This window comes from Bos javanicus, chromosome 29 (assembly GCF_032452875.1).
Source record: "Bos javanicus breed banteng chromosome 29, ARS-OSU_banteng_1.0, whole genome shotgun sequence".
NCBI classification, from domain to species: Eukaryota; Metazoa; Chordata; class Mammalia; order Artiodactyla; family Bovidae; genus Bos; species Bos javanicus.
The window spans coordinates 29,521,140-29,547,493 of record NC_083896.1 but is presented as its reverse complement, the minus strand read 5'-3'; the positions used below and the strand labels follow the sequence as shown (position 1 = coordinate 29,547,493).

The 26,354-nt window shown below is 44.1% G+C and overlaps 1 protein-coding gene across 1 annotated transcript; it reads right to left on the bottom strand.

Annotated features, from left to right (window-relative positions):
- Positions 1 to 22,618: 22,618 nt before the first annotated feature.
- On the bottom strand, positions 22,619 to 24,384 carry LOC133241840 (sperm acrosomal protein FSA-ACR.1-like). Its single transcript, XM_061407760.1, has 3 exons — positions 24,290 to 24,384; positions 23,182 to 23,310; positions 22,619 to 22,996 (listed from the first exon to the last, which is right to left on the bottom strand). Exons 1-3 carry the CDS (start codon positions 24,354 to 24,356, stop codon positions 22,851 to 22,853), a joined length of 342 nt encoding a protein of 113 aa, XP_061263744.1. The 5' UTR covers positions 24,357 to 24,384; the 3' UTR covers positions 22,619 to 22,850.
- Positions 24,385 to 26,354: the final 1,970 nt, after the last annotated feature.

The window sequence follows — 26,354 nt, the reverse complement described above, 5'->3', positions numbered from 1 at the left end:
GAAGCAGGCATCTGAACATCAAAGATTAGGTGTTAATTTAAGGAATTTAGCATTCTATATATGGGAAGATGCAAGCCTCTGGGCTCATGGAATTCATTCCTTTCATACGCACCTCAGCTATTTGGGGCCAAATCCTGTTTCTTTTTTTTAAAATTAGTTTATTTTAAATGGAGGATAATTACTTTACAATATTGTGGTGGCTTTTGCCATACATTGACATGAATCAGCCACAGGTGCACATGTGTCCCCCAGTTTTGAACCCCCTTCCACCTCCCTCCCCACCCCATCCCTCTGGGTTGTCCCAGAGCACTGGCTTTGAGTACCCTGCTTCATGCATCGAACTTGCACTGGTCATCTGTTTTACATATGGTAATATATACATGTTTCAGTTCTATTCTCTCAGATCATTCCACCCTCACCTTCTCCCACAGAGTCCAAAAGTCTGTTCTTTACATCTGTGTCTCTTTTGCTGCCTTGCATATAGGACCATTGTTACCATCTTTCTAAATTCCATATATATGTGTTAATATACTGTATTGGTGTTTCTCTTTCCAACTTACTTCACTCTGTATAATAGGCTCCAGTTTCATCCACCTCATTAGAACTGACTCAAATGCATTCTTTTTTATACTGAGTATTATGTTGATTATTATTCCATTTGTATATGTACCGCAATTTCCTTGTCCATTCGTCTGCTGATGGACATCTAAGTTGCTTCCATGTCCTGGCTATTATAAACAGTGCTGCAATGAGCATTGGGGTACATGTGTCCCTTTCAATTCTGCTTTCCTTGATGTGTATGCCCAGCAGTGGGGTTGCTGGGTCGTATGGCAGTTCTATTCCCATTTTTTAAAGGAATCTCCACACTGTTCTCTGTAGTGGTTGTACTGATTTGCATTCCCACCAGCTGTGTACGAGGTCCTCTTTGCCATACCCTGTCCGGCATTTATTGTTTGTAGACTTTTTGATGGCAGCCATTCTGACTGGCATGCGATGCAAACCCTGTTTCCTTGTTCATTTAAGCAGTGGCAGATGGCTGCTTCTTGCATTCCTCCAGCTCCTCTGCAGTCTCTGGGCTGGTGGGGGGAGCACTCACTGGATCGAAGTTTTGGGACTCTCATTCACATGTGGAGGCCAGAAGTCACTGATGGCTATGACATTTCTTGTTTATTGGTACAGCAGGAGATATTTTCATTTCACAGAGTCTTTAAGGGAAAGTAAGTAAGGCGTATATAAGGAGTTAAAGTTTGGGAAACAAATGTTTTCCGGGTCATTCAAAGACAATGGGACATAGAGAGGATTTTGATAAAATAGGGTTTGCTAGGTTCCTTGTGCTGGACATTTTTTAATGATAACTGAATTTATAGTCTCCAACTCCATTAATTAATTACTTGTTTTTTTGGCTGGGCTGGGTCTTCACTGTTGTGCACAGGCTTTCTCTCGTGGTGGTGAACAGGGCTTATCCTCCCTGGAGAGCAATGAATACTGCGGTGGCTTCTTTTGTTGCAGAGCTCAGGCTCTAAGCGCACAGCCTCATTAGTTATGGCACCCGAGCTTAGTTGCTCCACAGCACATGGGATCTTCCTGGATCAGGGATCAAACCTGTGTCCCCTGCATTGGCAGACGGATTCTTAACCTCTGAACCACCAGGGAAGTCCCTCCAAGTCCATTCTTATCAGACATTCCCCAAATCTGAGGTGAGCCAGTTACTTACCGTCACCTGAGTGGCCTCTCCTTTTACCAGCCCAGAGTGACGTGATTTGGCTAAATCAAGGAACCCAACACAACACGGGAGTGTTCCGTGCACTTGTGATGCCTGCGAAGCAAAGCCCTATACCTGGGCTCAGGGGAACAGTCTGCAGCTTTACACACAGTAAGTTGAATAAGCAGAAAATGTGGACTCTGAAGGTGACTTGCATCTCTGCTTTACTTAGATCCCTGTCTTCTCTGGGACAAGATTCTTACTATCTTGAGGAAGGTCACCTCTTTCCCATGTAAATTCCTCGGTTGAGTCCCCACGTTGGCGGTGGAATGAGAAGAGGAAGCAGGACACCCACGACCTTACAGTCAGGGCCTCCCAATATAGGTAAAGAAAGTGCAGCTCTTACAGCCCAGGGCATAACTCACAGAGGAGGAGATGAGGAGGGAACCGCAGCTGTAGCTCCATTCTGCATCCTGTCTGGGGCACCATCGCTGAGCATTTCTGGGAGATTGACTGCCTGCCTCATTGTCCTCTCTTCAGTCTGTATGGATTGGCTCCTATTCCTCCTGCTCCCCGGAACCCTCGTGCTTCTGTGCTGGTCTTTCAGAGAGCGTGAGTCCAAAAGCAGGGAGGCAGAGGGGCAGGGTGATGGGGGATGGGAGTAATGTCCAAAAAGACCTGATTGGGGAGCAGGAGCTACAGAGATAGCCTTTGCTGGAGCCAGGCCCCTGAGCCTCAGTGGCTGATACTTCACTTCCCCATCATGAAAAACGTTCCTGAAGACTCCGCTGCTCCTGTCGCCCAGTAGCTCTCCACACTCTCACTCCCAAGAATGGTGTGAGGGAAAGGAATGATAAAGAACTACTGGGGCTGAGCAAAACCAAATCTAAGTCTTGAACTGAAGTGAATGAAATTGAGAGTCTGCCCATCATGTCCAACTCTGTGATCCCATGAACTGTAGCCCACTAGGCTCCTCTGTCCATGGAATTCTCCAGGCAAGAATACTCGAGTGGGTAGCCATTTCCTTCTCCAGGAGATCTTCCTGACCCAGGGATTTAACCTGGGTCTCCTGCATTGCAGGCAATTCTTTACCATCTGAGCTACCAGGGAGTTATTTCTTATAAATGCCTCTGATAATCAAAAGAAACTTAAGTCATCTAGGGATTCCCAGGTGGCTCAGTGATAAAGAATCTACTTGCCAATGCAGGAGACTCAGGTTAGATCCTGGATCAGGAAGATCCCCTGGAGGAGGAAATAGCAACCCATTCAGTATTCTTGCTGCCTGGGAAATTCCCTGGACAGAGGAGCCTGGCAGGCTACAGTCCACAGGTTCACAATAAATCAGACACAACTTAGCAACTAAACAAACGATAACAACCACTTCTAACCAATCCCTGCCCTCTGAAAACCCCACTGTAATAATCAATTTTTTTAATGTTAAACAATTTCCTTGTTTTCACTCTATAAGTCGTCCTGTAACATCAGGTCTCTGAGCTTCATATCAGTCCCAAATTTGAAAGCTTCCAGCTTATGAACTGCTCTTAACGCTTAAGAAACTCATGTGTATGTGTTAGTCCGCTCAGTCGTGTCCAACTCTGTGAGCCCATAGATTGTAGTCCCCTCTGTCCGTGAAATTCTCTAGGCATGAATACTGGAGTGGATAGCCATTCCCTTCTCCAGGTAATAAACTCGTTCTAAATTCTATTTTATTGGAAAAAAAGAAGAATCAGTGGATTTCCCTGGTAGCTCAGCTGGTAAAGAGTCCACCTGCCATGCAGGAGACACCAGTTTGACTCCTGGGTCGGGAAGATCCACTGGAGAAAGGATAGACTACCCACTCCAGTATCCTTGGGCTTTCCTGGTGGCTCAGGTGGTAAAGAATCCACCTGCAATGTGGGCAACTGGGTTTGATCCCTGGATTGGGAAGATTCCCTGGAGAAAGGAATGGCTACCCACTTCAGTATCTGGCCTTGGAGAATTCTATGGACAGAGGAGCCTGGAGGGCTATGGTCCTTGGGGTTGCAAAGAGTCAGACACAACTAAGCGACTTTCAAAAAATACTATTTTATTGGAAAAAAAAAAAAAAAGAACCATTGAGGCATCAATAGCTGGGAAATTAGACTCATCAACTAACACCCAGGGCTTAATAAGAAAGTTCAGAAGGGAGATCCTCCTCCTTCTTCTCCCTCATTAGATCCTGGGCCATCTGTCTCAACTTACCTCACCCAGCCCTACTAGCAATTAAATGCCCATTTCAGTGCCCCTTTCAAAGCCATAGCTGTAGGGTGAGCCTGAAAAGAAAGAAGGGAGAGCACTTCCTGGTTACCATGTGACTCCTAAAACAGATTCCTTGGTAGATCTGGCACTGCAGAGAGCATCCTCAGGGAGCAAGGAGGAAGGCCTGGGAAGTCTGGTCTTCCGGCCTCAATCCTGACACCTACAGCGGCAGCCCAGCTCTCTTCCCCTTCACCACTTGGCATTCCTTTTTCTCACCCTGTGGTTCTCCCATATTGTCCAGATGCCCCCATGATGAGATTGATTTCTTGCACCTCCTGTGATGAATATATTGGCAAAAACTGCAGAAAGAATTTAGGTTCCTGCCACCCCAGATATCCTGATTTAGCATGCCAGACCAAAGAAGTATACTATCATCATTACACCGGAGGTGAGATGCAGGGAGGAGAATGGGAGGGATGGGACTTTGACTGTGCTACAGTTTCTCACCTGTACAGTGATGAGGTTTTGATGGATGGTCTCCAAATTCCTTTGCATTTCTAGTATTCAGTGACTGAATCCCTAATAGAGTCTGTCTGTTACGGCAACTTTGCTGTAAAGGTGTGTGGGCATTGGGAGCAGAAGCAAGTCACCCTGGAAGGAAACGGCCCCTTTTGTGGAAGGGGTTTCAAGTCCAGGGTCTACCTATGGGGATAGGCGGAAAGGGAGGGACTGTTCACTTGGGAACATTCTGTGCCCTGTCTGATGTCTAATCTGTGGCCCGGTTATTCTCCTGCTCTTCAGATTATATCTACCAATATTCTGTGCTGGGTTGCCCAAGAAGATGTGCAGAGTATACACGCATCACCCCTCGGGAGAAAAATGTGTTCTTCTGTTGTAATACAAGCCACTGCAATAGCTTACCAGTAAAGGATGTGGTTCCATTCAATCCCATAGCAGAAGAGGTTTAGCCCGAGATATTCAGCTACTTTTTAGTGACCTCCCCTTGACAGCATTCTGCCCACCATTCTTTAACAAACATCAAGATCCAGAAATGCTTTCACACTTAGCCAACACCCACACTGCCTCCTGAGAACCAAGAAGCCCGAAAGAAATCAAACGTCGACAAAAAAGAAATGTACTGTGACTTTGAAATGCTGTCTGGGCTCAACTTAGACAACCACACCCCGTTGTCTGGTTCTGCTGTTCTTGTTGGGGTCAAACCCCAAGTCTAAGGTGGGGGGGGTGGGAACGGGGGAGGCTGCACTGGGACATGGGGACACTGAAGGTATTACAATAAAAACTCTACTGAATAAAAAGGCTATATTCAGGGGAACTCATGGGCTGTTTCCATAACGCACTCAATAAGAAGGAAGGGATACCGGACAAAGAATGATCTGGCAAAACTCTCCAAGTTATTTTACTTCTCAAATGTCCAGTATCCTAAATCTCATCAGACCCCTAACACTCAAGGCCTGGAGAGGTCTTCAAACAATATTACAAGGAGGGCCTTGTAATATTCCACGGAGAATATTCCATGTCACTCGAGAAGAATGCATATCCTGCTGTCGTTGGCATCTACAATGTCTGTTACATCTAACTGGTTTATGATATTGCTTAAATCCTCTAATTCCTTATTGATCGTCTATTTGTTTTTCCTATCATTATTGAAGGTGAAGTATTGAGGTAGAATGTCTGTTTCTTCTTTCAACGCTGTCAAAGTTTGCAATATATATTTTGGTTTCTATTTGGCCTACGTATAATTGTCACAACATCTTAATTAACTGGGCTTCCCAGGTGCTAATGGTAAGGACCCGCCTGCCGATGCAGGAGACATAAAGTGGTGTGGGTTCGATCCCTGGGTGGGGAAGATCCCCTGGAGGAAGGCATGGCAACCCGCTCCAGTATTCTTGCCTGGAGAATCCCTTGGACAGAGGAGCCTGGCAGGCCACAGTCCATGGGGTTGCAAAGGGTTGGACATGACTAAAGTGACTTAACACACACAAACACACACACTTAATGAACTGGCCCTTTTATCCACATATAATGTCATTCTTTATTTCTGGTAACTTAGATCAGTTAGTTATTACTTTAGGTACCCTAGGTCTCTTTTGGTGACTATTTACAAGGAGTATCTTTTTTCATCCTTTGAGTTTCAACCTATTTGGGTCTTTAGATTTAAAGTGAATCTCTTGTTGTATAGCTTATGGATGGAGAATTTTTTTTTAAATCTGTTCTGCCATCTCTGCCTCTTTATAAGAGTTTAATCCACTTATAGCTAAAGTAATTACTGACAAAGAAGGGCCAAACCTCTGCCATTTTAATATTGGTTTTCTGTATGTCTTATAGCTTTTTGAGTCCTCATTTCCTCCATTACAATTTGCATTTTGTTGATTTTTTTTGTAGTGAACAATTTTCTCTTTTAAGTTTCCTTTTGTGTATATTCTACAGATATTTTCTTTGGTTACCATAAAAACTACAGTTAGCATCCTACAGTTATAATAATTCAATTTGGATTGATATGAACTTAACTTAATTAATATTCAATTCAAAAACTACTGAAATACAGTTTTACTCATTTATGTTAGTAAAGTCATAAATTGCATCTTTATTCATTGCATGCCCAATAACATAGATTTACAATTTTTTATGTTTATGTTTTAAATCATACAGAAAATAAAAATCAATTTGCCTTCGCAAATGAGAATAACAAATGTTCTTTGAGAAGTTGCTAATCATCAGACACTTTTCTAAACACTGTACAAGTACTGAATCATTTAAAATCACCACCGCTCAGTGAAGTACTTACTGGCATTATTCTATTTTACAGATGAGAAAATATAAGCACAGACTTAAAGTACTTTGTTTAAGTTCATAGAGCTGATATATGCTATAATCAGGATTTAAAATCCAATGTCTGAGGACAGAGTGTGCATTATTATAATAATTACTACATAATAAGGCCTCCAATTCTATTCCCTGACCCAATATTCTTTACCAAATTATGTATTGCATTTACAGTGTGGATAGAAAAAAGCAAAATAGATTTTATTTATTTATTTGGCTGCACCAGGTCTTAGCGGCAGCATGTGAGATCTTTAGTTGCTGCATGTGGGAACTAGCTCCCTGGCCAAGGATCAAACCCCTGCATTAGGAGTACGGACAGAGTCTCAGCCACTGGACTACTAGAGGAGTCCTCATAATAGATTTTAAATGGGCATGCTTATCAATGATATCAGTGCTGTGTAGAATTCTCCTAGGTTCATTGGCAGAATTTATCAGATATGCTTCCAGCTCCCCTCAGCTGTGCTGGATTTCCACATTTAGATAATTATTTAGAATAGATAAGAGTTTCAGAGGGAGAGCCAGGGAGACTTCATTTTTTAAATGAAGAATTTAAAAAATGAGGAAAGAAAGAAGAGAGAATGAAGAACAGCAAAAGGGGATTAAACAAATAAATGACCCCAAGGGAAAAGTCTGTGTCCTATTGGTGAGGTGCTTTGTCCATCAAACTATGCCACCTTAATCTATCTGATTCACCTCTCTGACTCTCAAGTGTATGGTCAGAACCTTTGAGTCTGCTCTCTTCAGTTTTATTATTCTAAACAAACAGACAAACAAAGCATCGATTTGAGGACACCACCCGATCAGAGAGTAAGACGAATCAAGACAACCAGGAAAGAACTGATTCTTAGGCCCTGACGTTTTGACTGTGTGATGTTTGAGGAAGCTACTGAACAAAGCGGGAAAGAGCTTTGACCCTGTTTCTGGAAAAGATGTATAGAGTCTTGCTAAAAGGAGACCGGGTTAGGTATGACTTCACTGCTACAGTTATTGTCCTAAAATGTTGTGGGAGACATGGGATTGCTGGCTCATACGAAAGTTCTACTTTTAATGTTTTGAGAAAACTTCATCTTGTTTCCTAGAGGGGCTGTACCCGATTCTATTCCCATCAGCATGTGCCAGGGTTCCGTTTCTTCACATCCTCACCAAACTCTTGTTATCTATTTTTTTTTAATATATTTATTCATTGGCTGTGCTGGGTCTTCGTCTCTGTGCCGGCTTTTCTCTAGTTGTGGAGCAGGGGCTACTCTCTAGCTGTGCTTGGACTTCTCATTGCTGTGGCTTCTCTTGTGGAGTACAGGCTATAAGGGCCACAAGCTTCTCTGAACTGAAGAGACAGATACCCGCTCTCCACACACCTAACATAGACGAGTACGATAGAGGTAGAATAACTGCAATAAACACTTGCATTCAAAAGGACATAATGTGAGACTTCTCTGGTGGTCCAGTGGCGATGACCTCATCCTCCAATGCGAGGGGATGCTGGTTTCATCCCTGGTTGGGGAACTAAGGTCATACATGCCTCGCAGCCAAAAAACAAACCAAAAAAAACCCCACAAAAAAACAGAAACAATATTGTAACAAACTGAATCCAGACATTTAAAATGGTCCACATCAGAAAAATCGTAAAAGGGGAAAAACAAACAAACAAAAAAGAGATCATTTGAGACACAGTCACGGGTCCACAACAATTCTGAAGTCCGACCCTTCACAGGTAGTCAGTCCTGCAGCTGAGAATGGTTCCCTGTGGGTCTTAGCCCCGCCCTCTGCCCTCTGGGTTCTTAGTTCCTTCCTCTGAATCATTCTTCCTTCTCCAAAAGAAATGGCCCATGTTCCCAGAGGTCTCAGTCTGCTTCCCGTCCCTAGAAAACTGGGAATCAAAAAGACTCTTCATTTTTACTGTCTCTGTGTCTGTTAGCCTATGCTGATATAACTTCTCTTTTAATATTTATTCTATTTATTAGTGCTTATTTGGCTGCACCAGGTCTAACTTGTGGCATTCATACTCTTGGCTGTGGCGTGTGGGATCTAGTTCCCCAACCAGGAATCAAACCCAGGCCCCCTGCACTGGGAATGCGGAGTCTTAGCCACTGGACCACCAGGGAAGTTCTTGATGTAACTGAAATCTCTGAGCTGATGTAGATGCTCCCAGCAGCAGCCACCTGAGACCTCCTCATAGCCTCACTTCATTCACTGACCAGTGGCTGCAGAGGGCTCTTAGAGCCCAGAAAGGGGTTACTTTTTCAGAACGGTGGTGAAGGAAAGTGTGCTTTCAGGATTCAAGGTGTGGGTGGTGTGTAGTTAGGCTGTTAGATTTCTCTTATGTGAGTTATCTGCACAGAATGTATCAGAAGAGCTGGAAAAACACAGAAAACACTACTAGCCTCTCCACGAGAACATTCTGACAATGTTTTTGATCAACACGGCTGTAAAAAATCTCTCACCTGATGAATACGCATAATTATGCATTTGTCCAAACCCATAGAATGTGTAGCACCAAGAGTGAACTGTATTATAAATTATGGTCTTTGGGTGACTATCATGTGTTAACATAGTTTACCGATTGTAACCAATGTACCACTCTGGTGGGGAATATTAATGGGGTAGACTGTGCATTTTGGCGGTAGGGGGTATAACAGAAATCTCTATACCTCCATCAATTTTGCTATGAATCTGAAACTGTTTTTAGTAAGAGTCTTAATTAAAATATTAAAATATCTCTCCTGTATATCAAACAGCATTGTTAACTCCAATTGTCGCCTTGTGTGTTACACCCCTAGTCCTTATTTAATTTATGACTGGAAGTCTGTATCTTTGGACCACCTTCATCCAATTCCCCTACCCTCACCCACCACCTCTGGTAATCACAAATCCAATCTCTTTTTCTGCGAGTTCATTTTGATTTCACAAATAAATAAGATCATATAGCATTGGTCTTTCTCTGTCTTACTTATTTCATTTAACATAATGCCCTAAAGATCCATCCACATTGTCAGAACAGATTGGCGGGATTTCCTAATTATTTTTTTTAATGGCTAAATAATGTTCCAGTGTGTGGGGATTTCCCTGGTAGTCCAGTGGCTAAGACTCCAAGCTCTCAATGCAAGGGGCCCAGTTTCAATCCCTGCTCAGATAACTAGATCCCGCATGCCGCAACTAAGACCCAGCACAGTCAAATAAAAAATATATAGAGAAATACTTTCAAAAATATTCCTGTGTATGTGTGTATACACTGAGGTTATTTCCATGGTTTATTCTTGACATTGTCTTAAATGAGGTGTGGGACCTTAAGCTTTAGAGACAAGAGAATCCAACTTTCTCCCCAATAAAATCAGTTTCTTATATGGCATGGTGTCTGAATACTTGGGAAATTTCTTTGAGAAGAGGGAGTGAGGGGCTAAGTCCTAGGTGTGGGGTGATCAGACACTTAATATTGAAGTCTTGCATCAGCGGAGAAGGCACTGGCAACCCACTCCAGTACTCTTGTCTGGGAAATCCCATGGATGGAGGAGCCTGGTGGGCTACAGTCCATGGGGTAGTGAAGAGTCACACACGACTGAGCGACTTCCCTTTCACTTTTCAATTTCATGCACTGGAGAAGGAATTGGCAACCCACTCCAGTGTTCTTGCCTGGAGAATCCCAGGGACGGGAGCCTCATGGGCTGCTGCCTATGGGGTCGCACAGAGTCAGACATGACTGAAGCGACTTAGCGGCAGCAGCAGCTTGCGTAAGCAGGGACAGACCTGAGAGCTGCCATTGTACACCGTTCCTGGGTTCAGCCTCTGGCTCTCCTAAGATCCCAAGCCTACCTTCATGTCTTCAAATTTCCCTGCTGTTAATCACACAATATTCTAACAGTCTAAAACTCCTCTAATACATTGAAATATCCTAGAGATAAAGAAACTCTTTATTGCTCGCCAGTTTTCATCCAGTGCTTAGCCCAGTAGGTTTCCAGAAAGTGCTTGTTATACCAATGGTCTTGAAGAAGAGGCCAGTCTATTCCACCAGCAAGGACAGCTCTTTCTTACAGGAGAGTTATCTTGGATATTGGGTCTTCCATGAGATGTGACATCTCAAGAACGAAAGCCAAACTCCTTTTATGGAGCATGCAGCCTTTTTAGGGGCTTCCCTGGGAGAAGGCAATGGCACCCCACTCCAGTACTCTTGCCTGGAGAATCCCATGGATGGAGGACCCTGGTAGGCTGAAGTCCATGGGGTCGCAAAGAGTCAGACACGACTGAGCAACTTCACTTTCACTTTTCACTTTCATGCATTGGAGAAGGAAATGGCAACCCACTCCAGTATTCTTGCCTGGAGACTCCCAGGGACAGAGCAGCCTGTTGGGCTGCCGTCTATGGGGTCGCACAGAGTCGGACACGACTGACGTGACTTAGCAGTAGCAGAAACAGGAGGCTCAGTGGTAAAGAAACTGCCTGCTAATGCAGAAGACATGGGTTCAATCTCTGGGTCAGGAAGATCCCCTGGAGAAGGAAATGGCAACCCCTCCCAGTATTCTTGCCTGAGAAAATCTCATGGACAGAGGAGCCTGGCAGGCTACAGTCCATGAGGTCACAAAACAGTCAGACACGACTGAAGCAACTAAACAACATCAAGCCTTTGGAGAATATTCTTTCTCTACATCCAATCCTAAGGGAGAGTGGACATTTGCTTCTTACAGTCGTTTTCTCTGGCCAATAGTCTGGCTCTCACTGTGACCCCTGTGGATCTGACTTTTTCTTGCACGGTGGATGAGATGATCAGCTGTGAGAAAAACTGTTCCAATTATGAAACAAGTTCTGGTTTTTTCAGCATGCTGAGCATATGCTCTGCCACTTTGATTTCTGCAATAACCACACTAAGTCATTCCGGATGAGGTTTCCTATTAAACCGCCCCTTCATGGAGTCTTATCCATGTTCACTCCCTTCAGAATGATCATTTCCCCTGAATGAGGAGTTTCTAAAAGATAAGTTCACTGCTTGTTCAGTCAGTCTTTTTCCTTTTGGCTGGTGTTTCTTTGTATTAAACATGTATAGAGCTGATTCAGGCTTTTAGTCTATTCTTATGAATCAGAAGGGAGAACGTTAGCACAGATGGGGTGGGCAGATATATCACAAGCTGAAGACAGGGAGGACGGCAACTGACCACGAGAAGAGTCACTTTTTTAACAGATAGACATTTCTTTCCTCCTTTCTTTTTACCTTCCTCCTTTTTTTAGCTCTTCCACCCTCTCTTCTTCAACCTCTCCATCACCAAGGCTCTTTATTTTTTTTTAAGGCTCTTTAAGTTTTGAGTATTTATTTTAATTTAGAATCCACAACCACATTCAGTTCAGTTCAGTTCAGTCACTCAGTCATCTCCGACTCTTTGAGACCCCATGAATCGCAGCACGCCAGGCCTCTCTGTCCATCACCATCTCCCAGAGTTCACTCAAACTCACGTCCATCGAGTCGGTGATGCCATCCAGCCATCTCATCCTCTGTCGTCCCCTTCTCCTCTTGCCCCCAATCCCTCCCAGCATCAGAGTCTTTTCCAATGAGTCAACTCTTCACATGAGGTGGCCAAAGTATTGGAGTTTCAGCTTTAGCATCAGTCCTTACAATGAATATTCAGGACAGATTTCCTTTAGGATGGACTGGTTGGATCTCCTTGCAGTCCAAGGGACTCTCAAGAGTCTTCTCCAACACCACAGTTCAAAAGCATCAGTTCTTTGGCACTCAGCTTTCTTCACATTACACAATTGGAAATCAGGATGGATTGACTGTGCTGGAAATCTTAGAAGAGAGTTATACAGGAAAGGAGTGTTCTGATAAACATCTATTTAATGCACATCGTGTTACCTTCACTGGGTCTGTGGTCAACACAGTTAAGAGCATGTTGATGTGGGATATGATAATGGTTGCACAACTCTGTGGATATACCAACCCACTGAATGGTAAGGTTTTAAACTAGTGAACTGTATGGCACAAAAGGTTTATGTCAATCAAACCAATAGGCAAAACGGGTTTCACTGTGGTTGAATGTTCTCTTCCTTCCCCAAAGTCTGTAACATCTTCATTCATGCGTCTGTACCATCATCTTCCTTCAGCATCACAGTGTGGAGCCCCATGCTGGGTCACAGGGCAGTATATCCAGAATTAACCAAGCTCCATGGCAGCTATTGTCACGATCCATCCTGTTTGTCATGAGCTATGGCATCCTGATTTTCTTAAGCCATCCTGTTCCTAACCAGCCAGCTTCCATCTCTATATTAAGTAACACATGTGCCATGTAGAATCCTGACCAATGACCTAATGCAAACCCTTGCCACAGGAACTTGCCTTGTCCTGAGGCAATAAAAATTTACCGCAAGCCCACAAAAGCATCGATCTCCCTTGAGCCAGCCTGCTGCTCTAACTGAGCCAGTCTCCCGCTCTGTTCTCCCTTCCGTCGGCTCTCCCTCATCTTCGGGAAGTCAGCCCATCGTCTTTGCAGCACCCCTCACTACCTCAGTCTTTTGCTCTCAATAAACTCTCTTCTAAAATACTCTGTGTCTGGAAATTCTTTTCCATCCCACACCTGGACTGCTTCAACAAAATGTATTTACTGAAACAGAAGCAGCACTATGCAGGCTCTGTGTGGGGTGGGGTGTGCAGGGAACAGGCATACATTGTGTGGGCCATGGGGCTACAGAAAGACCAGAGAACAGACTTCCCCAAGGTCAATGTGATACAAGAGAAACCTGAATAAATAAATATGAATCCTGAAGAGAAGAAAATAGATAAGCCTGAGTTATAAGGATGGAGAGGATATGACCAAGTGACCCCCATCTCACACTATTATATTGCAAATAGCTTTGGGAAGGAATCCCTTGTTCTGCAGCAGGTTTTCAAGAGCAGTTCCCAGAATAACCTCCTCATTATGGCAGCAACTTGAACCTGGGGTCTTAGTTCATGTCAGAACATTCCCTGTGAAAGAAAAAAGCAGAACAAACTGTTCCCAAAGGCCAACTCTGCGGGAAGCCATACTGCTTTAAGGAAAGAGAGATTTATAGAACAGACAGGCTTCAGAATGGAGCATGCCTCTTAAAAGTCCAATCTGAGGTTCTTCTCCCAGGATTCGCTAGTACAGTGCTAGCGGTAGAGAACCAGCATGCCGATGCAAGCGACCCAGGAGACACGGGTTTGATCCCTGGAAGATCCCCTGGAGAAGGAAATGGCAACCCACTCCAGTATTCTTTCCTGGAGAATTCCATGGACAGAGGAGCCTGGGGGGCTACAGTCCATGGGGCTACAATCCATGGGGCTACAGTCCATATGACTGAAATGACTTAGCACCGGGGAACTAGCACCATCAGGGGGAGCTGTGGTTCTAGTTATTGACTGCATACAGCAACTTCTCCCTGTAAGCCAGGGAAGCACGGAACACTTGCTGAAAACCTGCTGAGTTCCAGGCTCAATGAAAAGTACTAGAGGTGGTGTGGTGAGCAACACCAGGAGAATATTTTCAAAATACTTTTTAAATTTTATTTGGCTTCATTGGGTCTTAGATGCAGCGTAAGTGAAAGTCACTCAGTCACGTCTGAGTCTTCGACCCCATGGACTATACAGTCTATGGAATTCTCCTGGCCAGAATACTGGAGTGGGTAGCCTATCCCTTCTCCAGGGGATCTTCCCAACCCAGGAATTGAACCGGGGTCTCCTGCATTGCAGGAAGATTCTTGACCAGCTGAGCTATCAGGGAAGCCTACAGGATCCTGTAGTTGCACCATACAGGATCTTAGTTCTCCTGATGAGGGATCAAACCCACGTCCCCTGCATTGCGAGGTGGATTTTTAACCACTGGACCATCACGGAAGTCCCTCAGAGTTAACAAGTTTTATGGACAGCACGCTAATTGCCTAGCTTACTGGGGCAAGGTAGGCCTGTCGTTCTTGCTGCATGATGCGGGGAGATTAAATCAGGTGCTCTGTGACAACCTAGAGGGGTGGGATGGGTGGGAGGAGGGAGGGAGGTTCAAGGGGGATCAGACATACGTATACCTATGGCTGATTCATGTTGATATATGGCAGAAACCAACACAATATTGTAAAACAATTATCCTCCAATTAAAAAAAAATTAATGTAAGAAATGCTCCCTCTTCTAAGCAACTCTCCACTTAGCCAGAGGGGAAAAAAGGATTTATAGAGAAAGCAAGGTAAGTTCACTACAGCAGCAGGCTGTGTATACCAGAGACCTTAGCACAGACAGGGGGATGCAAGGGAGGTTGTCCCAGTGTAGTGGAGATCAGCTAGATCTCAAAGACAGTCAAATTAAAGAGTAGAAAATGGTATATTCAGAGGAGGTGAATTTCCCTAGATATAGCAGAGAGCTGGAGGTTATACCAGCAGGATTATGACCCTTGGATGCCCCAGCAGTCCTCATCTTCTAATCAATTTTGCTGCTGGTGCCATGGGTCTCTAAGATGAAGATTTCTGATTTTTCCTCCCAGCACCTCTCAGACGCACTGTAGGGCTTGAGGGCTTGTCACCATTTCAGCCCTTTCTCTCTTAGCTGGGATAATTTGGATTCAATGACCCCCAGAGTGGGCCAGGGGCTAGGTAAGAGATTTCATACATCAGTGCTACTCTAGCTAATATGTCTAGGATGTGCTGGCATGCTCTTCTGTACTTCTCCGTGTCTATTTCCTAATCATGAGCCCGTAGAGTCCTTCCTGTCCACCTCCTGAAGCCCTTTGTTTTCTGCGCAGTTACCCGTGAAGCCTGTACTGAAACGCACCACCCACATCTAATGGCACTGAGCACTCCACCTCCCCTCTGATGAGCTCCTCCAGAAGATGCCCACCTTCCCTGGGCAATGAAAGCCCTTTGTTGGGTGCAGGACTGTGACAGAGCGTTTCGTCTGAGAACAGTAAGTCAGATCTAACCTTCAAACAGTGAAGAAGACCAGAGTGCAAAGTCCATGGCCCAGATACAGTTTCTCCAAGAAATATGGGATACAGAGAGTTCTCTGGTGGTCCGGTGGCAAAGATTCCAGGCTCCCAATGCAGGGGATCCAGGTTCCATCCCTGGTCAGGGTACTAGATCGCACACGCCCCAACTAAAGAGCCCACATACCTCAAAGAAGATTGAGGACTGCACATGCTGTAACCAAGACCCAGTGCAGCCAACTTAATTATTTTAAAAAGAAATAAATATGGCATACAGAACACACATTTGATGGAACAACAGAACTTTCTTGCTCTCCAAGGCCAAGGAATAAATGAAAAGCTGTCAAGCATCACTCAGATCTACTGAGATAACACAACAGAAGCACCAAGCACGTGCAATGGCAACCTAGCCATACATGCAGCCCGTCAACTCACAGAGCACGGAGGAGGATAAACCTGAGGCTCGGTGCCACAAGGACCTCCGTCTAAATCTTTGCCTCTGTCTCAGCAGAGCATTCGTCCAAAGCTGATTTTCACCGTGAGATTTTTAATTGAAAATAATTTTTTGTTTATTAAAGAAGAACTGCAGTGTTTTGTCAAAAAAATGGATCACGAATGGACATCCATGTGCCAAAAAAAGAAAAAAAGTCTAGACACACATTTCACACCTTTCACAAGTTTTACTCAAACTGGATCACAGACATAAAGGGAAATTGCAAAACTAGAAGACTATTACAGAAGAACCTAGAAGAAAATCTAGATAACCTTGGGTTTGGTGATAACATAGATGTAACACCGAATCTACAACCCATGAAAGACAGAAATGATAAGCTGAACTTCTTTAAAGTGAAGATTTTTTGTGCTGTAAAAGATACTGTCAAGTGAATGAGAAGACAAGCTACAGATTGGGAGAAAATATTTGCAAAAGACATGCTGATGAAGGACTGTTATCCAAAACGTACTATGAATTTTTAAAAAGTTAACAACGGGACTCAGTATGCTATAATAACCTACATGGGAAAGAAGCTGACAAAGAATAGGTATATGTACATGTATAACTGAATCACTTTGGTGTACATCTGACACTACCCCAGCATTGTAAAAATCGTCTATACTCCAATATAAAATAAAAACTAAACAACAACAACAAAAAAACCTCTCAACAAGAAAACAAACAACCCAGTTGAAAAATGGAGCCAAGACCTTAAAAAGATCTCACCAAACAAGACTTACAGGAGGCAAATAATTCCATGAAAAGATGCTCCCATCATACATCATTAGGGAAATTCAAATGAAAACCACAGTGACATACCACTCTACACCTATCAGAAGGGGCAATACCGAGAACACTGACAACCCGAAATGCTGGCAAGAATGTAGAGCAATAGCAAGTCTCATCTGTTGCTGCCTGGAATCCAAAATGGTACAGCCATTTGGGAAGATGGTTTGGCAACTTCTTACAAAAATAAATATACTCTTACCATATGATTCAGCAATCACACGCCTTCATATTTATCCAACTGCACTGAAAATTTACAATGATAACTAGAGACTGGCTAAAACAACTTTATAAGAGCTCTGGTAAACAAAAATATACAGCAACCAAGTGAATTGTTGTCTAGTCGCTAAGTCGTGTCCGACTCTACTGATTCCATGGACTATAGTCCTATAGCCAGGGTCCTCTGTCCAGAGTATTTCCCAGGCAAGAAGAGTTACCATGTCCTTCTCCAGGGGATCTTCTCGACCCAGGAATTGAACCCACATCTTCTGCCCTGTAAGCAGATTCTTTATCACTGAGCCACCAGGGAAGCCCTGTGTATGTGTATATACTTACCATGAAAAAGCCAATAAGATACACATTATACATTAAATTATCACAGTGTTTCTCTCTAATGACATGTTTGGGTGGTTTTTTCCAACAACTTTTAATTCTGCAATATTTTTCGATTTATAGGAAAAGTTTATCACAACTAATGAGAAGATATTGATTTAGCTCTAAACTGTATACTGCATGCAGATTTCATTAGGTTCCTGCCTCATTTCTGTTTTCTCTTCCAGGATTTCACATTTCATTTTCTCATCATGTCTCCTTCCCTCCCCTGGGTTATGGCTGTTTCTCAGACTTTCCCTGTTTTTTTAAATAGCATCCAATCCTTTTGAGGAGTATGGAACCTCAGTATGGGTTTTTGTGATGTTTTATTAGACCTGGATTATGTGTAGATAATACCAACCTGTCTTATCATGGATGATATTAACTTTGATCACCTACTGAGTAATTATTTGCCAGATTATTTCTTGTAAGTGTCCTCCCCAACTCCTTCCCATTTTTGTGCTTTGCTCTTTGGAGCGAGTCGATAAGTATAGCCCTCCTGCAGAAGTATTTTATTTTCTGTGATTATTTGTATGTTCCAAATTTTCTACAATACCTACGGAATTTCCATCAATCATTAGTGAAGAGTAAAGGATAACAAAAAGCAGGATTTGGGGGGAATTGTTTGTTCTTCATTTTTACTGAAAGGATAAAAGTGCATCTTTTAAATTTCTCTATTTGCTGTTCAAAATTTTAGTTATGGTAAGACACATAAATAAAATGTATCACCTTAACCATTCCAAAGAGTAGAGTTCAGTAATGTTAAGTATATTCACACTGTTGTGAAACTGACTTTCAGAACTTTTCCATCTTGCAAAACTGAATCTCTGTATCCTTTCAGTAATAACTCTCCATCTCCCACCTCCCAGGCCCCTGGCAGCCACATTCCACTTCTTTCCAACAGGTATACAGGGGAGCTATGGCTCCTTCTGTTCCAGATCACCACAATAAAACAATAAGGTGAAGCATGGTAATCGAGGTGTGCCTTTGTATGCATTTGTCTTGTTGAGAAACCTCACATAAGTGGAATCATACGGTATTTGTCATATGATGGAGCCTGGCTTCTTTTACTTAGAACAATGTCCTCAAGGTTCATCCATGTGGAACCATGTGTCAAAATTTTCTTCCTTTTTAAGACTAAACGGTATTCCTTCATGGCATCACTGACTCGATGGACATGAGTTTGAACAAGCTCCAGTAGTTGGTGATAGCCAGGTGATAGACATGACTGAGCGACTGAACTAACTAAACGACATTCCTTCGTGTATATTCAGTTCTGTTCAGTCCCTCAGTTGTGTCCAACTCTGCAACCCCATGGACTGCAGCACGCCAGCCTTTCCTATCCATCACCATCTCCCAGAGCTTGCTCAAACTCATGTCCATCAAGTTGGTGATACATCCAACCACCTCATCCTCTGTTGTCCCCTTCTCCTCCTGTCTTTAATCTTTGCCAGCATCAGGGTCTTTTCCAATGAGTCAGTTCCTCACATCAAATGGCCAAAGTATTGGAGTTTCAGTTTCAGCATCAGTCCTTCCAAGGAATATTCAGGACTGATTTCCTTTAGGATGGACTAGTTTGATCTCCTTGCTGTCCAAGGGACTGTCAAGAGTCTTCTCCAACACCACAGTTTGAAAGCTTTCTTTATAGCCCAACTCTCACATTCATACATGACTCCTGGAAAAATTATAGCTTTCACTATGTGGATCTTTGTTGGCAAAGTAATGTCTCTGCTTTTTAATATGCTGTCTAGGTTGGTCATAACTTTTCATCCAAGGAGCAAGCATCTTTTAATTTCATGACTGCAGTCACCATCTGCAGTGATTTTGGAGCCCCCCAAAATAAAGTCTCATCACTGTTTCCATTGTTTCTCCATTTATTTGCATGGAGTGATGGGACTGGATACCATGATTTCAGTTTTTTAAATGTTGAGCTTTAAGCCAACTTTTTCACTCTCCTCTTTCACTTTCATCAAGAGGCTCTTTAGTTCTTCTTCACTTTCTGCCATAATGGTAGTGTCATCTGGTATCTGAGGTTATTGATATTTCTCCCGGCAACCTTGATTCCAGCTTGTGCTTCATCCAGCCCGGCATTTTACATGATGTACTCTGCATACAAGTTAAATAAGCAGGGTGACAATACACAGCCTTGACATACTCCTTTTCCAATTTGGAACCAGTCTTTTGTTTCATGTCCAGTTCTAACTGTGGCTTCTTGACCTGCATACATATATCTCAGGAGGCAGGTAAGGTGGTCTGGTATCCCCATCTCTTAAAGAATTTTCCTGGAAAAGGCACTGGCAACCCACTCCAGTACTCTTGCCTGGAGAATCCCATGGCCGGAGGAGCCTGGTAAGCTGCAGTCCACGGGGCTGCTAAGAGTTGGACACAACTGATCAACTTCACTTTCACTTTTCACTTTCATGCATTGGAGAAGGAAATGGCAACCTACTCCAGTGTTCTTGCCTGGAGAATCCCAGGGACAGTGGAGCCTGGCGGGCTGCCGTCTATGGGGTCACACAGAATCGGACACGACTGAAGTGACTTAGCAGCAAAGAATTTTCCAGTTTGTTGTGATCTACATAGTCAAAGGCTTTGGTGTAATCAATAAAGCACAAGAAGATGGTTTTCTGGAATTCTCTTGCTTTTTCTATGATCCAGTGGATGTCAGTAATTTGATCTCTGGCTCCTCTGCCCTTTTCTAAATCCAGCCTGAACATCTGGACTTTCTCGGTTCACGTACTATTGAAACCTGGCTTGGAGAATTTTGACCATTACTTTGCTAGCATGTGAGATGAGTCCAATTGTGGGGTAGTTTGAACTTTCTTTGGCATTGCCGTTCTTTGGGATTGGAATACTACATTTTGGAGAAGGCAATGGCAACCCATTCCAGTACTCTTGCCTGGAAACTCCCACGGATGGAGGAGCCTGGTAGGCTGCAGTCCATGGGGTCACTAAGAGTCAGACACAACTGAGCGACTTCAGTTTCACTTTTCACTTTCATGCATCGGAGAAGGAAACGGCAACCCACTCCAGTGGTCTTGCCTGGAGAATCCCAGGGACAGGGGAGCCTGGTGGGCTGCCATCTATGGGGTCACTCAGAGTCGGACACGACTGAAGCGACTTAGCAGCAGCAGCAACAGCAGCAGCATACTACATTTTATTTACCCATTTACAGTATTTGTTGGTGAACACATGAGTAGCTTCCACCTTTTAGCTAGCGTTAAGTAATGCTGCTATAAACATGAGTGTGCAAATATTTCTTCGAGACCCTGCTTTCAACCCTTTTGGTTACATACCCAGAACTGAAATTGCTGGTAAAAAGGATACACTAATAACAATAATATGGGAATTCTATCTTTACTGTTTTGAGCAATCATTATGCCATTTTCTATAATGGTTGCACCATTTTACATTTCCACTAACAGTGCACAAGCTTTCCCATTTCTCTACATTTTTACCAACACTTTTGCTTTCTGGTTTTTTGATATTAGCCATCCTATTAGGTGATAAGTGATAAAAGTCAGTCTTTAAAATCATAAAAGGCCCTCACTGATCCTGTTCCATCACCATGACCCATCCACAGTTCTTTTTGGTGGAACCAAATATAAGTACACCTAGCTTAATATAGGCTGGAATATTTGAGTTGGGTTTTATTGTCATTGGTCTTGATGGAGTTGTTGCTCACACTTTCACATTTAATAACAAGGTTTTAGCTTAAGCCATGTTCCTCAGTGGCGTATCCAATTTGTCTTCCTTTCCACCTCCTATTTCAGCTCAAATATTTAAAAAAAAAAATTTAAACCTGATATTCTGAAAAAAAAAATAGGATTTTTGGAAGATTTTTCTTATGACTTTGAAATGTTTTAACTAAATAAAAGTCATGGAACTTCCCTGGTGGTCCAGTGGCTAAGACTCTGTGCTCCAAATGCAAGCTGCCCAGGTTCAATCCCTACCGGGGAACTAAGATTCCCACATGCCACAGCTGAAGATCCACATATTGCAACTAAGACCCAGTACAGCTAAATAAATAATAAAAATAAAACAAATATTTAAAAAGTGAATGAAAGTCATAAAGTGGTTTAATTTATTCTTATTTGTTTTCTCAAAAGAAATATAGCATGCCCAATTTAATTTGTTTTAAATTGTGAATGGAAATAATCAAAATAAGCAGTAAAAACACAAATAATGATCTCCATTTCCGCATGGCAAAATAAAAGAGAAAAAGCATGTTAAGAACAAGAGAAGAAAAGAAAAAGAAAAAAAAAGGAGATAAGACAAAAAGAGCAGAAAATGTTTTATATATATATATATATATATATATACAGAAAAGGAGAAGATGTATAAACATACATAGCTAGTTATAACAAGAGGATTTTTACATTAAACAAATGTAAACACCAAGAAATAAACATTAAGAAGAAAAAACTTTTCTTTGATTAAATTCATTAAGGTCGTTCTTCCTATAAAAGATGCTGTTTCGCATTCTCAATTCTTCCCAAACTTCTTGGAAGAGCTGCCCGCCCTCACTACGTCCTCCTGTCCTGATCCATTCACTCCTCAACCTGCTGTAAGGTGGCTTCTGTGCCACTTCTCCACTGAACCCGGCCTGCCAATAACATGCACGTTGTCATGGAAACACCGAACCCTGCTCTCTGCTTCCCCACCTACTTCCAGGACCATGGAGAGTGACCTTCACCCACTTTTCCTTTGGGTAGCCTCTAGTGTCAATGACTTGTCCACCCCCTTTCCCACCTCACTCCCTAGAGAACCTCTGTAAGCCTCGTCACCAAAGCTGTCGATAGATTCTGAGTATGTATGTAGCATCTAAATCTGATGATCCTACTTTTTCTTCTTTGGACGTCAGTACTTGGTATCTTCTTGGACTTTGAGGTCTCTCTGTCCATCTGCCAGGTGGACACATTTTCCTGAGTTTTCCACTGATCCCACGAATTCCTGATGTAGAAAATGGAACCCATCCCCTTTCTGGGCACACTGCAGTCACTGCTGAGCAGGTGGGATCAGAAACCAGGCAGCCAGAGGAACAGAGTGACTGTGAGGGATGAGGGTGGGATGATGATTTACAGATGTGAAGGAAGCAGGAGATGAGCCAAGGGTGAGCTGAGCTGAGAGCACTTGGTGTTGGGGGGAAGGAGCCAGTGGCCAGGAGGGAAGTGAAGAGGGAAGCTTGGAGGAGAGAGGAGGACACTGCATGCTTGGCAGGAGGGCGTGTGGAAGGATCCAGGACAGAGATGCCAGGAAGAGAAGGGTGAGGGGACACCACCACTGACAGGGAATCAGCACTTAGTGACCTGATCATTCTTTTCCTTTTCCGATATATTTATTACAGAAATCTCGACCTTTGCAGCAAAAGGATGAAATCTTCAGGTCCCCAATATAGTAATTTGAAGACATACAGAAATCATAACAGTCCAGTTCAGTGTGGTTGAAATTCCATCGACCTGGAAGAGAAGGACAGTGACTCTCAGCACCATAGAAACATACCCGGAACCTCCCCTGGACACACCCAGTCCGGCCTCCAGACTAGGGACATGTCCACCTCCCAGGGAGGGCCCCTCAGACTACAGCCCCTACCCAGGAGTGAGGCACCAGCTGGAGCCAGAAGAACCTGGCTTCGTAGCATTACCTTTCTCTGAGAAAAGGAAGAAATCTCTGGTTCTGCATCCGGGACCTTGTTCCATGGTGCAATTGCCTTTGCCCTGCAAACACTGACCTTTCTTAAAATTTTTGCAGACCATACATAATGTATCTGGAGCTACAGAAAATAGAAGCAAATGTTGATTACAGAGTCAAATGGGCTGATATTAAGGTGGGCTAGAACACTGGTAGGGTCAAGGGGTCAAGGGAAAAGCATGATCCTAAATATTTCCTTCCAATATACTCTTAAAGCTTGGGAACATTTGCATCATATTATGACTGTGGATTCTGTAAGGACAGGCGTTTTTTACACAGGGATTTTTTTTTTTTTAATTATTTACTTGACTGCAGTGGGTCTTAGTTGTGGCATGTGGGATCTAGTTTCCTGACCAGGGATGGAACACAGGCCTCCTGCATTGGGAGCACAGAGTCTTAACCACTGGACCACCAGGGGAGTCCCTACACAGGGATTTTGACTCTATTAAAAATAATATTAAAGCTGTCCCCTTAGCTATGATGCTATTATGAAGAACACAATGAGATCATCTACATACAGCCACCTGAGGCCAGACTCTTGTGCTGGCCCCAAGGTAGGGTTGCAGTCTCACAAAACTTCCCACCATACCTCGCTCCCCACAAGGAATCTGATGTCCAAACATATCTAAGTGACAATGGAAATATTGTCCCTTGTAACAGAAACATTGGTTCCAGATGACCTTTCAGCAACCTGTTCCAGCTGCATCACTGCCCCTTGGCTGTGTCTTTATGGAAAGTCTGGAGCAACCATTGACTCTGCCTCATAGGGCCAGCCAAGCAAAGCACAAATCCTCTCCCCTTGAGAAGGGGCCCCAGCCCTAGTCTGCCCCGTGGAGGGACTGACCCTGCTCTGAGACCTTGGAAAGGAACCTGAACTCTTTCCCTGGAAGCAGTCCGGGTGGGGACAGCAGAAAGAGCCCTCAGATCCTTGCCGGTCAAACCATCCCACAACCTCCTCCTTGACTTTGTCCCCTCCCGAGCGGGTCGGGTCACCAGGCGGGCGCCGCTGCCGGGCCCAGCTCCACATCCTCAGCCCCGGCCCAGCACCCACAGGGACTCACCCACTCCTTGGAAGAACACGAAAGGGAAGATCCCCAGCAGCAGAAGCAGCAGTAGGAGCTTGTCCATCTCAGTCCAGGGGTGCAGGGGGGTGGAAAGGTGCAGAGGTGGCTGGAGCAGGGGAGCAGAGTGCCCAGGGAGGGTGAGGACAGACTGTGCTTGTGTGTGGGTGAGAGGAGGCCATGCACTCTGGACAGATCCGCCCTGGGCTGTGGGCAGGAGCTTCCTTTTACACACCTGCCCGTGGGTGTTTCACAGCCAAGTGGGCCCAGGAAATGATCCCACAGGACCGGCCCCCTTGAACACTTACAAGGATGTTATCCAGTGGGCCTGGAAGCTTGTGGTGATTCTAGACACCCCATCTGGCTGCTGCCCAGGGAAACTTCCTGTGCTGGGAGAGAGATGGTGCCTGAAGTTTGGCGTGCTACAGTCCATGGGGTCGCAAAGAGTCAGACACGACTGGGCAACTGAAATGAACTGACCTGATCTCAAAGTAGATGGACCATATAATTTATTCTCTAGAGTGACGCACTGACCTGAGAATTTGACCAGATCATTTTCTGCTTTTCACGATCTTTTCTGAGCTTTCCCAGTGATACATGCTAAGTCGCTTCAGTTGTGTTCGACTCTTTGTGACCCTATGGACTGTAGCCCACCAGACTCCTGTGTCCATGGGATTCTCCAGGCAAGAATACTGGAGTGGGTTGCTATGCCCTCCTCCAGGGATTTTCTGGACCCAGGGGTCAAACTCATGTTTCCTGCGGCTCCTGAATTGCAGACAGATTCCTTACCACTGAGCCACCTTCGCATCCCCAGTGATAGATAACATGCCTCTTTCCAATATCACAGTCTGCATTGTGTCCTATGCACTATTATTATCAATACAACCTTCAAGTTTGCATAGACCAGGGTGGAAGTAACGCTATGGAAGAAGAATTTTGTTCTTTGGTGGCTCCAATAATCTGTTCATATCCTGCTTTCTCCATTTTCTACTCCTTCCTCACCCTCTGCTCTTGCACAGCAATGACGGGGGTGATGTGGAACTCGGGGCTCTGTGGGCAGCTCTGGAACCCCACTATCCTGTGAGAGGGGCTGCTGAGCATACAGGGGACCCTGGATCATTCAGCAAAGTTCCTTAGTGTGGGGACTGGGTATCAATGACGTCTTTCATCCACACACCCCACACTGCTGCAGAATCTGCACTGAGTCATCTTTGTCTTTGGGAGGCGGTGGAGGGGAGTTCTCTCCTCTCACAGTGTGGGAGGAGCTGGACTCCCAGTCTGTGGCTCGTGGGGGCTCTGGGCCCCTTCCACCCCGATTGCTTTCTGGGCTGGCAGACCCTCATGCATTCATGTATTTGTCCTACTATTCTTGTTGAGTCAGAAATAGGGCTGAGCGCCTGCTCTGTACCACGCAGTGTGCGGAGAGCTTCTGGGGAATGATTAGCATGACTGTCAAGGTCTCTGCCATGAAAGGGTTGTGCTGATGGAGGAGAGAAGGGAATGGGAGACCCCACCCCCCACCCCACACTGTGACCTGGAACTGTTTCTCTAGCCCCCAGCCTGCACGTTGGGACCTTGCTCCATCATCTTTCTCCTTCCTTTGGCTGGATCCACGCATGAATATCATTGTTGGGGAACTGGCTATTTTTATAAAACGTGAAGACACTCCAGAGAATATAAGTAGCAAGAACGAATTGAAAGAGTCACATTGAAACATATACATTACTGTATGTAAAATAGATAGCCAGTGGGAATTTGCTCCTTTGCTGATGCAAGGAGCTCAACCTGGTGCTCTGTGACAACCTGGAGGGGTGGGATGGGGTGGGAGGTGGGAGGGAGGTTCAAGAGGGAGAGAACATATCTGTGCCTATGGCCGATTTATGTTGATATGTGGCGGAAACTAACACAATATTTAAAACAATTATCCTCCAATTAAATAAAATAAAACTGACATAGCTCTTAAAAATGTAATTAAAATATAGGAAAAATATTTGCACCCTCTTTGCCTTGGGTGGGTCACCTAGTTAGTCCATGCCAATGACCAAGCGTCTGTAAAAATTCTGAG

Excerpts from the sequence above, each read along its gene's own strand:
- LOC133241840 (XM_061407760.1), bottom strand. The coding sequence starts at position 24,356 with ATGGACAAGCTCCTACTGCTGCTTCTGCTGCTGGGGATCTTCCCTTTC. Across the intron at positions 23,311-24,289 it reads CGTGTTCTTCCAAGGAGTGG|CTCCAGATACATTATGTATG; the intron begins GTGAGTCCCTGT and ends TATTTTCTGTAG. Across the intron at positions 22,997-23,181 it reads CTTCCTTTTCTCAGAGAAAG|GTCGATGGAATTTCAACCAC; the intron begins GTAATGCTACGA and ends CTTCTCTTCCAG.